This window comes from Lethenteron reissneri, chromosome 58, assembly GCF_015708825.2.
Source record: "Lethenteron reissneri isolate LAM-NWPU_2019-01 chromosome 58, ASM1570882v1, whole genome shotgun sequence".
Taxonomy (NCBI): domain Eukaryota; kingdom Metazoa; phylum Chordata; class Hyperoartia; order Petromyzontiformes; family Petromyzontidae; genus Lethenteron; species Lethenteron reissneri.
This window is the reverse complement of record NC_083836.1, coordinates 2,388,579-2,403,732: the sequence shown is the minus strand read 5'-3', so window position 1 is coordinate 2,403,732 and position 15,154 is coordinate 2,388,579. Positions and strand designations below refer to the sequence as shown.

General features: G+C 50.2%; 1 protein-coding gene across 1 annotated transcript; it reads right to left on the bottom strand.

Annotated features, from left to right (window-relative positions):
* Window positions 1–4,173: 4,173 nt before the first annotated feature.
* LOC133357509 (dynein assembly factor with WD repeat domains 1-like) lies at window positions 4,174–14,866 on the bottom strand. The gene is given in 15 exon segments (XM_061575473.1): window positions 4,174–5,027; window positions 5,682–5,844; window positions 6,928–7,004; window positions 7,686–7,800; window positions 8,353–8,455; window positions 8,970–9,076; window positions 9,835–9,942; window positions 10,411–10,510; window positions 11,130–11,252; window positions 11,532–11,590; window positions 12,729–12,873; window positions 13,205–13,251; window positions 13,253–13,278; window positions 13,923–14,002; window positions 14,707–14,866. Coding segments are annotated over 14 exon segments (1,251 nt in total). The 5' UTR covers window positions 13,963–14,002; window positions 14,707–14,866; the 3' UTR covers window positions 4,174–4,989.
* Window positions 14,867–15,154: the final 288 nt, after the last annotated feature.

The window sequence follows — 15,154 nt, the reverse complement described above, 5'->3', positions numbered from 1 at the left end:
ATCAATGCGTTCGTCGGTTGGAAATATGTAAATGTTGACCCCTCCCTCTCCGATTAAATGACGTCACGTCCGTGTGGTTGCATGCGAAGTTCTCCGCCGATCTAATGACGTCACCAACATCGCTACAATTAATAAAAAAACTCAACACATTTGTTAATTACACAGCGCGGCCGTCAAAACTCTCTCGCTCTTTGTATATAATAGGGAACGTTTCGGGCAATGGACCTTCTTTCATAGCACATTAATCAAGAGGCAAAGGAGTGAATTGAGAGTTGGAGAGTTTTTAACACTATGGGATCTGATAAGAATTGCATACAAAAGTGTTTTCTGATGTTATCATGAATCCTAAAAGATTTAAAGATGATCGGATTCCTCCAGTATTAAATAAATATTTTAATTCTGTATCAAAAGCCGATAATTTGTGACGTCACCGCAAACTTGCTATGACGTCACCTTCATTTAGGCGCAGATTTTTTCAACGTCATCATCAAGTTCCCTTCGAACCCGCCCACTTTAGCTACGTCACAAGAGACTCACCCCCCCGGTGACGTCATGTATCTCTGTGTGTGTGTGGGGAGGGCTCGTTTTATCGAATACCTGCTGTGTGACGTCACAAATGTCACTTGAACTCCGTTGGTTGTTTGGGTGGGAAACGCGAATTGCTCCGCGATGAATTATATTTTATTGGGGGTTTCGCGAATGAACTGCGAAGTGGGTTAGATGGCGTCAATATAAACGTGTCGTTAAACCCGCCACCACCCGGCACGGCCAATAACGTCACGTATTTACGCGATCGAACTCAGAAAAACCTGTATTATGGATGATATTGGTCAAGAATGCCTACACGTGTTCAACTGGGAAGTTGGAGGTTAATGACACTCCGAACCTGTCAACCCCTTATCAGTGACCTACCTTATTACACACCAATTCAGACCTTATTGGTCTTCACAGTTCCTATGATTGCTTTTTCATTGCTTTCATGGCTTTATTTTGGTGATTTCGAAAAGTGTATTGGTTTAACCATGTTTGTTTGTTGTAGTACAGAGTTAGACTGATGGCCTTAATCTAAGTTGTCTTGTGGTTGTTATTGTTTGACTTGCATCCCACTGAGATTTTTGCACACAGCGTTGGTGTACGGTGCTTTTTCTGCAATATTTTTGCTGTCTTTTCTTGAATTTTCTGTTTGCACTTAGTCACATATTCACTTTAAGATGTTTTTTGTTCATGTTTTTGTTTTTGTTGCGGTTGCACCCGATTCAAGAGCTGAATGGCTCACAGGGCTATACCTAATAAATGAACTTGAACTTGAATCCCGTGCCCTTATACATCTCAACGTTCATCCGACAAAGTCCCATCACAAGGGAGAAATACATTTTTTTTTAAATTGTTACATTTCGATTTAAAGCTTTCGTGACTGCAGGGATTCATCTTCTTGGTTCTTTCGGTAAAGTCACGTAGAATGGAAATAATAAAATGAAGAACAGGGCTGTCGGAAAGACAGCGTCCGAATTCGGACACTGTCTTTCCGACAGCCCTGTTCTTCACCTGAGGACGGCTGCTTGCGTTGTGGCCGAAACGTCGTGAGAATTTTATTTTATTATGTTTTATTTTTATTATTTCCCTTCTACGTGACTTTACCGAAAGAACCAAGAAGAAAAAATTGTTAGTTTAACACGAAGGCTTTCGCGACCGATATCCTCCATAATAGTTGTTTTTGTTGGGTTAGATCGTGTAAATATAAATGTTGTAAAACCCGCCAGCATCCGATACAACCAATTAGTAAGGTTTGTCACGTCAACAGACCATGCCAGTTCGTTACTAGTACAGTACAACTTTGTTTTATTGTACCAGCTCAGGTCTCACTAAGCTATGGGGCCGCCCATAAATGACGTCACGCGATTTTTTAACCCCCTCCCCCTTCGTCACACGGCGTCACAAAGTCAGACCCCCCCTCAAATATGACGTCACAAAGCTCTGCCCCCCCCCAAAAAATATATAAAACATGCTTCAAATCGCTTTAAACTATTGTCATTGTCGTGCGTATTTAATGTGGCGCTGCACTCTGATTTTGTAGAAAAAACATTTATTAAAAAATATATTTAATTAAGTAGAACGTGTTGTTCATATTTATTTAAAGTTGCGCATTTTTATGTAACGTCACATTTCTCACCCCCCCCCCCTCGTCACAAATGTCTGACCCGCCCCCCCCCTAGGTGCGTGACGTCATTTATGGACGGCCCCTATATGTAGCTCTTTCAGAAGCGACCTGACCACACATTATAGCCCATCGATGTGGCCTATCACCACGTGCAAGTTCATAGCGTCCAGCAAATTGTTCCGCAATTCTTGGGTCTCGGAGCGAGCCGGGCAGTGGAGGTTAATGGGATTCTAGATTTGAAGCTTTCGTGACTGCAAAGATTCATATTCTTAGGTTTTTTCGGTTAAGTCACGTAAGTAAAACGTCGTGATTTATTTTCATTTTATTTTTATTTTGATGTTTTACTTACGTGACTTAACCGAAAAAACCTAAGAATATGTTAATGGGATTCTACTATAAACCTTTTTTTTATTTTACCAGGTAAGGCCCCACCGAACTGTTACTTAATTCTAGATTTGAAGCTTTCGTGACTGCAAGGATTCATATTCTTAGGTTTTTTCGGTAAAGTCATGTGACTTTACCGAAAAAACCTAAGAATATGCTACTTAACTCTTTTTCAAAAGTGACCTGGCCACCACAAATGATGGCCCAACTTTCTCATCGCGTGGAATTTTATTGCGACCAAAAGCTTATAGAATGTGGAGGGGGAAAAACTACGGGGAGAGAGAAAGAACATGCAAAACTCCAAATATACAGCAGGAAGGATCGGACCCACGACCTCCTGCATACCAGGCGAGATGGTTAACATCTCGCCACCGTGGCTGGAGGATTGGGCGCCTTCACTAGACGGCTACGACCACATTTGGAAACGTGATTTGTAACCTTAATCCTGACCCGTTGTGTATCGATGGTTCAATGTGAACTTACCATGGGATTGAGGGTCTCCTACAGCTGCGTGTTGTTGTCTTGGTGTGGTCTGGGACTGTTGATGTTTCGCTGCCTTGCCCCAAGCTTGCATTGTTAAAAAATCGGCAGGAATTTCCGTACCTATGCAATTTGTACTCATACGCTTTATTTATACTGGTAGGAACCCACTGGTTCCACCAGCCCACAGGGGATTATTGTGTCCGTCCGTCGTGCAGGGAGGGGCTGGATGGGGAGGGGCTGGGTGGGGAGGGGCTGGTCACCCCGTGGTGCCCTTATAAAACTCAACATTTAACCTACTCACGCCGGCTTGTGCCCGCCCTCAGTCGGGCATATTTGCGGAATACACCACGCCGACGTTGACCCTGCAGGCCATTGACCGAGCAACCCAACGTTACTACCAGCTCCCTCCAGAGAAATGTGTTATCCCCCGTTAATTTAAGTAGTGATCTAGTGACTCTATAGTAGTAAGAAGCCCTCCCTCTGCAGGAGCTAGAACTTCGCAGAAATCCTACTTCATGCAAATTACCGTTTATATTATATTATCTTTAATAATGGAGTGACAGCACAGAGCAATGGAGCGTGCCCACGATGGCTGGAGAAGCTGTTCTCTCGTGCTCTGTTAGGGGACAAAGCTTGTGGAGCTTGAAGAGCTGAATGCAATTAAGAAGAACTCGCAAAACAAACACCGCTTGTGAAAGGCTCAACGCAAGATCTCCCACGAAGTTCATGGTCCACCCTAAACTGCATCGGCACAAACCACGGCAGCAGATGCAGATACCTAATGATGCACAAATTAAAAATAAACTCTCCAGTTGTATGTGAGTGTGGTCATCCAGAACAGACCATACAACGTGTGACGACGCAATGCCCCGGTCCACAATCACAAAGGAGACATCACAGCCATGATAAACTCCGCTTGCTCCTGACGTGGTTGCCTGAATGTGAGATTGTAGTTGTTGTTCTGCAGCAGCAGCAGCAGCCATACGACAAGAAAAAAGAAGGGGACAAAGGTCCCTTGTGTTGTTACCCTGCGGCACACACACACACACACGGGCCGTGTTTGTAGAGGGCCCATAAGCACCCTCGCCCACCACCTTGCGAAATGGCAACGTGCCCCAATAAACATTGCTGGTTCCGATGCTCAAAAAGTCCGGCGAACTTTTATTGGGCTCTCTGTGGAAACAGCGGCGAGTCAGCGGGAAGCATCGCCGGTTAGCGTGCCAACGTTGGTCCAACGTAGCCCCAACGTTGCCCCGAACGATGCACCTTGACCGGGATTGTGGCATCGCGACAGAGCGGGCTGGCGCAGCTGATGAGAACTCGTGCCCTTCTGCATGGGATTTGTCGAGGAGGACGACTTTCTAATTCGCACAGCGAAGCGGATTTTTTGACGCCCGTTCACGGCGCCGTTAATGCCAGTATCAAGCATCAAGTTAATCGGTGTCTATTTGGTGTTTAAACATCTTACCGCCTCCTGCATTATCGCCAGAAAGCCTTGCATTATTTTTTGTTAATCATCTTGTACAGCTGCCACCGAGTGTGCTGTAGACACACAATCACGTTAACTGTTAACATCCCCTGTGACCAACGCAGCCTGGCGAGGCCTCCATCTCCAGCATTGAAATTGACAACGGGGCAGTACATTTATATTACAGCCCATTGGCTTGTGTGAAAGGTGGCGCGCGTGTTCTTCTGGGGCAGCATCATCATCGCGAGCAGTGCAGTGGGGGCTTGGGCAGGAGACGCGATGTTCCGAGTGGCAGACAAAGCAGAGAGCACGCGTGGAGGGCGGAGAATGGACGTCCGACCGAGGAGATGGAGCTATAAAATCAGCCCGTGTGGCGTGCAGACCACGAGGTGGGTAGACCGGTTGCCGTCGCAGGCTTGGGAAGGCCTTTGGGGAGGCCTTCATCCAGCAGCGGACTGATCATGGCTGCTGATGATGACGCGAGCCTCCTCAGTCTTTACACCCTCCACACTCGACACGTGTTGTCTTTGCTGCCTGCGAGACACCGCACGGCGCGCGCAAAAACACCATCTTTGACGCAACGTGTGCGACGGCACGTTTGGCGATGTGTGCCAGTGGGTGTCATGTGGATGTGGTTAGCGCCCTGCGCTACCTACCAACTCGGCAAACCAGAGTTCAATTCCCGCTCGCGACCAAATATCAGCGGGGAATATCGGAATCGGTCGTGGGCCTCCCCTAGGTCCACTGAGCCACAGTGGCGAGATGTTAACTCCCTCGCCTGGTACGCAGGAGTTTATGGGTTCGATCCCGACCCTGACGCCTGTATATTTGGAGTTTGCGTGTCTCTCTCTCCGTGGTCACGTGGATTTTTCTCACGCGTTTTGAGTATTTGGCTGCTATAAATTTGCGCACGATAAGCCAATTAGTTGAGCTATCATTTGCCATAGTCGCTTGCTTCTGCAGAAGAGCTATGTATAGCTCAATGAGCCTTACATGGTAAAATAAAAAAAATAGTTTAAAGTTTGATTTCATAGTTTCAATAGGTGTATGTTGTGGTACGCAAACATCAGCAGGGGCGAGACAAAGCCGGCCGCGAGTGGCGTTCGCCACCGGCTCCCTTCGTGCGCCGCTAACAGCGCCTGCGCCCAAACGCGCCGGCCGTGGAATCTCTCAACTCTGTGTGCGTACCGGTGATGATCGAGTCCCCCTCGTAGTTGAAGGCGCAGGAGAAGATCTCCTCCGTGTGTCCGTCGAGCACCTGGAGGCAGCGTCCGGACCGCGGCTCCCAGAGCCTCGCCGTCTTGTCCGAGCTCGCCGTGAGCACGCGGGTAGCCTGTGCGTTGAAGCACACCTGGTGCCCCCCGGCAGGGAGAGCGGCCACACCACCAGAGCTCAAACCACCCCCAAAGGCGAGCGAGGATTCTTACTCTTTCTTACCTTTCCTATGCAGTCGTCCTACGGCTTACGATGCCACCGTTGAACGATGTTCAGATTCACCATTGGAACCTCATTTGCCAGTAAAAAATATGATAATTGTTTTTTTACCTCTCGATTTAAAGCTTTCGTGACTGCAGGGATTCATCTTCTTGGTTCTTTCGGTAAAGTCACGTAGAAGGGAAGTTTATTATGTTTTATTTTTATTATTTTATTACTTCCCTTCTACGTGACTTTACCGAAAGAACCAAGAAGATGGTTTTTTACCCTTTCTATCTGGCAACAAAACTGACACCTTTTTTACAAGGAGTCATGTTTGCATTGACCACAATACCTGGAGTCATAATGCACCTTTTGGCGTCATCTGGTCCAACCCATGTGAGACTAGGCTCTAAGGAAAGCTGTCTCGGGTGTGGACCAATCAACTTCAAGGACAGTGCATAAATTATCAGAGTTATGTTTTTTGTTTGCATTATGAATGCAGGTATTGTGGTCTATGCAAACATGACTCCTTGTAAAAAAAGGTGTCAGTTTTGTTGCCAGATAGAAGGGTAAAAAAACTATTATCAAGTATTTCCTGTATTCGATTAACGATCATTTCAATCGACGATGGTTTTCGTGGAAGCAATTAGTATCGTTAACCGACTGGACCACTGTACTCTGCACTCATGTCGTGTTTTTGTTTGTTGCTGCAACATTCCGACCCCCGCTCCCTGCGCTGGGCATCTGTGAAAAAGAGCTTCATAACTCGTCGGATTCCTCCTCCAGTCGAAATAAACATTCTGAGTTTTTGCTGCACTAACCCCCCCCGCACCCTCCACCCACAACCTACAACACCTGGCACCGCTTGGTGCTCACACATCCAAACGCTATCCGGGCTCAACCTTTGCTTCACTTGCGAGGCCGGGGCGAGACCGGGGCGCACGGCGGCTGATGCTGCCGTAGAGCTGTGACCACCGCCAACGCGGATCCCGAGTTTTGATTCGTTTCGGGTCCCTACCTTGGAAATCTCCCCGTCGTGCCCCTCCAGTTTGGAGATACAGGTTCGCTCCGCCGTGCTGTACACCCGTGCCGTGCCTGCGCGACAGCACAACACGCGACGGCGTCGTACAAGACACGTGGCGCATGACGTACGTCACGCGACATGCAATCCTCCGATCGGCATGGTTGGCTACGTACAGTGGGAAAGAGAGAAGTTAAATGTATGATAATTGTTTTTTTACCCTTCTATCTGGCAACAAAGCTGACACCTTTTTTACAAGGAGTCATGTTTACATAGACCACAATACCTGCAGTCATAATGCAAACAAAAAACATAACTCTGATAATATATGCACTGTCCTTGAAGTTGATTGGTCCACACCCGAGACAGCTTTCCTTAGAGCCTAGTCTCACATGGGTTGGACCAGATGACGCCAAAAGGCGTACTATACATTATCAGAGTTATGTTTTTTTTTGCATTATGACTGCAGGTATTGTGGTCTATGCAAACATGACTCCTTGTAAAAAAAAGGTGTCAGTTTTGTTGCCAGATAGAAGGGTAAAAAAACAATTATGATATTTTTTACTGGCAAATGAGGTCCCAATGAAGTTAAATGTACATACGTGCATACGTGCGGCCCATGGTGCGCGACACATGATGCACGGCACACAACGCACGGCACGGAACGCATGACAGGTGACGCACAACACATGACGCGGTGTGGCGGTGGTGGTTTTGTGGTGGTTGTGTGGTGGCGGTTGTGTTGGTGGCTTCACCATCGGTAGAGGCGGTGGCCACCAGCTGCCCCGTGAGGTCAAAGCTCACGTCCAGCACCTCGTCCTCGTGGCCAGCCAGCGTGGCCACGCAGCGTCCGCTTCTCGAGTCCCACAGCTACAAAGACAAAGACCCCCCGTATAGCCTTCAACAGACTGATGGGCCAAGTGCTGTGAGCGGGTAGCACCTACGAAGGCCGGCACGGCACACGCAGGGGTGTGGGTGGCCAGCACCACACCCGGCCGCCTTTGTCTCCCCAGTGGCGATGCTTACACATCGCACCAGGTACTCATCTCAGGCTGAGTTGACCTAGGGGAGGTCCAGGACCAGTTCAGATAATCGTCACAGGTGTGTGACTGCGCCACCGCTCCCCATAAAAGCACACACACATAAGCATATGTACACAGACACACATTAATGGATAGACGCGCATAGGCATGCACACACGCGGGCACATACAGGCACACAGACATGGGTACGCACGGGGTAGACACGCACGGGCATGCACACACACGCGAGCACACACGCGGACACACACAGGTACACAGACATGGGTACGCACAGGGGTAGACACGCACGGGCATGCACACACACACAGGTACACACAGGCACACAGACATGGGTACGCACGTTGTAGGCGGGCACACACGCACGCACACACGCGCGCACCTTGCACGTCTTGTCCATGGAGCCGGTAGCGATGAGCGAAGAGTCCCAGTTGAATTGCGTGCTGCTGATCTCCCCCCTGTGCCCGATCAGAGCGTGGCTCCTCCTGTGCCCATCGCACAGCAAAGCCACAGTCACACAGCAGGAGTGCGAGCACACACACTGTCTCCAGTCCGTCCGTCGGTCCATCCGTACGTCCGTCCCTCAGTCCATCTATCTGTCCATCCGTGTGTGTGACCCGGGGCTCACAACAACTCTCGTAAAGAGGATCCGATGTGAACGAAACGTTATTGTAAAATCGTGTCGCTACTGGAGATCGAGAAATGGATCAGCGTTCCCGTCGGGATTTGCGGCACAACGACCGATTCGCTCGTTCCACCTCCCCCCCCGCCCTCCCCCGATAACGTCATCACGTGCAACGGCCAATGGGCGACACTGGTGACAGCACGGCAGCCTCCCTCCGCCTGCCGCCCAGCGAAGAGGACGTTCACCGCGGAGATGGAGCGACGACGAGATCGCTTCGTGCGCGTCAGCGGCGACGGCCAGGAGAGGCCTTCATCCAGCAGTCGAGAGGCTGTGGCTGAAGTTGAGAGCGGGGGGAGGTGGTGGGGGGGGTTTACCTGCCCGTGCTGACGTCCCACACGGACACCGTGTGGTCGAAGGAGCCGGTGATCAGCTGATCTCCCGTCGTGTTGAAGCCCAGCGAGATGATTTCCGCAGTGTGTCCCTGTGCACATACATAAAACGCATATATAGCATTCACACGCGTGGATTTTGATTCATGAGACTCATTGGCGTAAGGACATGTCGAATGCTCTGACCAAGTTTGTGTTGTTAGACCACCACCTTGCACATCCAAACGGTACTACAAGCATTTAATGAAATGCCGGTTATTGTTTAGGCTCAACTCGCCACTCACTCACCTACCAACTCACACACTCACTCACCCATCCGCTTACACACTCACGCGCACTCACTCACCTACCAACTCACACACACACTCACTCACCCATCCGCTTGCACACTCACGCGCACTCACTCAGTCACCTACCAACTCACCCACCCACTCACTCGCTGACTCACTTATCGACCAACTCAAACACCCACCCACCCACTCACCTACCAACACACACACCTACTTAGACACTCGCACTCACCCGTGCTCACTCACCTACCAACTCTCCCACTCACTGACTCACCCACCCACTCACACACTCGCCCGCTCACTCACTCACTTACCCAATCACCCACTCACACACTCACCTCTACTCAACTCACTCACCTACCAACTGACCAACCTCACTCATCCACTCATTCACTCACCCATCAGCCCATCTCTTCTCTAGCCCGTTGCTGCGTGCATTTATCCCCCTCTATCCGGCAAAAACAGAAGCTGCTTGGGCATGGGGTGGCTGGGCATGCGAGCTGCATGACAGCCTGCCCAATGCCCAGCTGCTGATGCGGTGAGCCGTGAGCCGTGCATACGGTGAGCGTGGCTGCCTCCGTGCCGGCCTGCACGTCCCAGAGTCGCGCCGTTGCGTCCATGCTCCCGGTGGCCACGAGTGTGCTGGCTGGGTTAAACGCCAGACACACCTGTAGAGAACGCGGGGAGAGCGAGGGATAAGCCAACCCCAACACCACCACCATCACCACCGTGACCATCAGCGTCATTACCACCATCGCCATCACCATCATCACCATCACCATGATCGCCAGCATCATAACCACCATCGCCATCACCGTGACCATCAGCATCATTACCACCATCGCCATCATCGTGACCATCAGCATCATTACCACCACCATGATCGTCAGCATCATTACCACCATCGCCATCATCGTGACCATCAGCATCATTACCACCACGTCGATGGTGTAACTGATGCTGAAATATCACCACCACCACCATCATCAACACCCTTACCGTGATCATCACCGCCATCCTCGCCATCACCCTCCTCATCCCACAACCCCCCACTCAAGATCTCGGCCGAGTGCCCCCCCACCCCCCCACCCCCCCTTCCCCCCCACCCCCCCCCTCCCCCCCACCCCCCCACTCACGATCTCGGCTGAGTGTCCGCGCAGCGTGTGGCAGCACTGCCCGCTCTGTGCACTCCATAGTTTGCACGTCTTGTCAAACGACCCCGTCGCGATCTTATCCCTGTAGGGTCAGGGGGGGATGGGGAGGGGAGGCAGGAGTCACAGGGAAGTGGGGGGGTTACGACACATAGTGGGGGGAGCGGGGGGGGGGGGGGTCAAATGAGAAGTGGGGGGAATGGGGATACAAGTCGACTAAGAGAGCTGAGGCAGCTGTGAGCAAGCTGTGTGTGTGTGTGAGCTGTGTGTGTGAGCTGTGTGTGTGTGAGCTGTGTGTGTGTGTAAGCTATGTGTGTGTGTGAGCTGTGTGTGTGAGCTGTGTGTGAGCGAACTGTGTGTGTGTGAGCTGTGTGTGTGTGAGCTGTGTGTGTGAGGTGTGTGTGTGTGAAATGTGTGTGTGTGAACTGTGTGTGTGTAAGCTATGTGTGTGTGTGAGCTGTGTGTGTGAGCTGTGTGTGTGTGAGCTGTGTGTGTGTGAGCTGTGTGTGTGTGTATGTGCTGTGTGTGTGTGCGCTGTGTGTGTGAGCTGTGTGTGTGAGCTGTGTGTGTGTGAGCTGTGTGTGTGTGAGCTGTGTGTGTGTGAGCTGTGTGTGAGCAGCTGTGAAACAGCTATGAGCGAGCTGCGTGTGCTGCGAAGGAGCTGCGTGCGCACGCGAGGGAGCTGCGTGCGTGTGCGCGCGTACCCATAGGGGACGTTGAAGGCGATGGCGTACACGACGTTACGGTGTCCATCCAGCGTGAGTCGCTCCTCTCCGCTCGCCGTGTCCCACACCTTGCACGTGCGGTCATAGCTTCCCGTGATGAAGCTGGGGGACACGGGGGGGGGGGGGGGGGGGGGGACATGGGGGAGGGGACACAGAGACATAGGGACACAGGGGGGGGCACACAAGAGACATGGAGACACGGAAGGGGGGGGGACATGGGGGAGGGGACGCAGAGATATGGGAACACGTGTACATGGACACATAGACACACAAGCATGGAAGTCTGGGTACAAAGCAACAGAGACGTGGGGGTAACAAGAGGACATGGAGACGCACAAGCATGGGATATTGAGACACGGGGACACGGGGTCTCAGGCTCACCTCTCACCGGACTTGTTGAAGGCCACGTTGGTGAGGGGCAGGATGTGAGCTCTGAGTACCTGCGTGCACACACACACACAGAGAAGCACACACACACGGAGAAGCACACACACACAGAGATGGATGCACACACGTGAAGACGCATGCACACACACGGAGACGCACACACACACACAGAGAAGCACACACACACGGAGAAGCACACACACACAGAGATGGATGCACACACGCGGAGACGCATGCACACACACACATGGAGATGCGTGAGAGAGAGGCTTGCCGTGCCTAAGTCACACAGAGCTGGAATTTAGCGACAGAAAGTGCAAAATGAAATTCCGAATCGGTTTCAGAAGTTTTATTTCCCACTGAGTAAAGCCCGTAGAGCCAAGAAACTCTTTGTCAAGGGGGAGGGAGTGACTCAGCCAGCAGGTCAACATCGAAGTATTCCACAATTTACAGATATGAAAAAAAAACTTAACAACAATTATGTTGTAAAATTACATTCACACTTAAAACTTTAGAGATTTTAACACGGTTGGTTTAAATGAGGACAGAGATGGCAGAATGGAGAAAATGTGGCGATATTTATTGAGACATTTTATCAACTTTAATTTCTGTTTGGATGTCTTCAGCTCTGACTTTTATTTGCTTGACAAGTTAAATGTTTCTTCGGTTAGCCAAGGTGTTCCAGATTATTTATTTCGACTGGAGGAGGAATCTGATAACCTATGAAGTTATTTTTCACAGATGTCCAGCTTCAGGGTCTAGGTCTCCCTGTAGCGCAAACCCCGTGGGGCTCATAATCTTTGGGGTAGGGGAGGCCTCAAAAGATGAAGCCTTTTTTTGTGTGCGCGTGTCTCTAAAGTGTCCCTAGCATGTCCGCATGTCCCTAGCAAATCAACGTGTGTCCCTAGTGTGTCCCGAGCGTGTCCCGAGCATGCAGGTCGACCCCACGGGGGATTCGAATCTTGGGGGACAATCCCAAGAAACTGGGACGGAAACCCGAGAAACATTCAAAAGTGGCGCATTCATTCCAACCTCTGCAGGTCTTAACGCGTCAACCTAATTAACAAACTAACGGCCGTACAGGCAGGCGAGCGAGCGGGCAGGTGAGCGGGCAGGTGAGCGGGCGGGCAGGCAAGCGAGCGGGCGGGCAGGCAAGTGAGCGAGCGAGGGGGTGAGCGGGCGGGTGGATACCTTGAAGAGATGGAACGGGCGGTCGCTGGCCTGCTGGAGTTTTCCCAAGAGCCTCTCGACCAGCTGGCGCACCTGCGGGGCCCGGGACGGCGTCACGAGCGGCTCAGAGGCCACGATATCCCCAACCACGGCCGCCACGTCCGTGCTGGCACCGTCATCGCACGACGGACACGCACACACACACACACGTGGATACGGGCAGATGTACAGGCGGGTAGACAGACAGGCCAACGGACAGACGGACAAGTGGGGCAGACGGACAGGCAGATGGAACGACAAATGGATAGGCACACGTAACAGCCAGGCCAATGGACAGATGAACAGATGGATGCATTAAAGAAGAGACGGGGAGAGAGACGGGCGGAGAGATACAAGGACAAGGGTCAGGGGCAGTAGCGGACCGGAGGAATCTGATGAGCTATGAATCTATTTTTTTACAGATGTCCTCAAGGAAGGGGGAGGGGGACTCCACTCACTCTGGGCTGAGGTCCAGCAGGTCAATCGACTTGGTCTTCAGCTGCCCAGTGGTGCTCGTACTCCAGAATGATGCCTTGCGACAGACAGGTGTGTACAACACTTGATTTGAAGCTTTCGTGACTGCAGGAATTACCCTTTGGTTCTTTCGGTAAAGTCGCGTAGAAAGAAAATAAATTAAAGAATAGAGTACGACGTTTCGATTGCAATCGATACGTCGTACTGTACTCTATAATTTAATTTTCTTTGATAATTGGTTTTTTTACCCTTCTATCTGGCAACAAAACTGACACCTTTTTTACAAGGAGTCATGTTTGCATAGAACACAATACCTGCAGCCATAATGCAAACAAAAAACATAACTCTGATAATATATGCACTGTCCTTGAAGTTGATTGTTCACACTATTATTTCCCTTCTACGTGACTTTACCGAAAGAACCAAGAAGATGAGTATGACATAAGGGTACAACAACGACGACAACAGTGAGTTAATAGAAAGCGTGTAAAAAGATTGTTTAAAAAAATATATTTAAATTTTTTATGATAGAATATAGCATTGTCATCAGTATGACAAGTATACCAAGTTTACCAAGTCGATACCATATTGGGAAGTGGCTTAAAATTAAGTTACAAGATTTGAGGATACGACAACAGCAACAGACAAGAGTGAGTTTAATAAAAAACGTGTAATAAAAACCACGGTATTACGAGCGTTTACCTGGCGGGTAATACCGCAGTAGGAACCTTTTCAGCCGCATGTCTGTCCTGCGAGTGAGTCTCCCTCACCCTCCTCCGTCTCTGCACGTGGAAGGCACGGACAGACAGACGTTTTGCAAACAAACGTCCAGAACACATGCGAAGGGGAGGGGGGGTAACATAGCGTGCAGCGTTGTCGTAGCTAAAAGGCTCAGCCCTGCAATTGAACCACTCACGTCACTGCTGGTGGAAGGGCCAACACTGAAGGGAGATCGAGAGTGGGAGATCTATACTCTTAGGTTTTTTTCGGTAAAGTCACGTAGGTAAAAATAAAAATAAATAATAAAACATTTCTAAATGATAATAGAAATAAAATAATAAATCACGGCGTTTCGGAGGCAACACAAGTCTCCGTCGTCAGGTGGGACCGTCACAGCTAAAATTACTATCAATTCCAATTCAGTGATTCTGCACTTGCTCTATTACTATAGTACTATACCGCCTTAAACTTTTACGAACGACCGGGTGTTTAAGCTTAGCGATTTGTCTATTATCTGGCTGTATAGCAAATGAAAAGACACAATTACTTTACCAAGCAAGTAAAACATTTACGCGTTTTAATATTCACGTGTTTTAACATTTAATTTGGGTCACTTTATAACGAATGCTGCAGGCCTCACACTGGCATCATCCGGCACTGCACACAGACGCACAAGATACAAATAGACCCCCCTCTGCCCCCCTCTGCAGGTGCGTGCACGCTCACGCCATGCCCCCCTACGTCTCCCGCCCCACGAGGAACTCACGGCGCTTGAGTTGCGGACTCGAAGCTTGAGTCGAGGACTCGAAGCGAAACGTCGTCGCCTCACGAACCGCGGTCCGCCATGACGAGCGAAGCGGCGGCAACACGTTGCTAGGAGACGGGCGTCGCGCGGACGGCGTTTCGGTGGGGAGGATCATCCGCTTCCGGAAGACGTCTTCCAGAAGATGAGTGGTTGAGGGAGGCTTATAGAAGTAGGGAGTCTTCCGGAAGAGGCAGAGAGGGAGATCTTCCAGAAGATTGATTAGAGTCTTCCGGAAGAGGCAGAGAGGGAGTCTTCCAGAAGATTGATGAGAGTCTTCCGGAAGATTGATGAGAGAGTCTTCCAGAAGAAGCAGAAAAAGAGTCTTCCAGAAGATTGATGACAGCGTCTTCCAGAAGAGGCAGAGGAAGAGCCTGCCAGAAGATTTATGAGAGAGTCTTCCAGAAGAGGC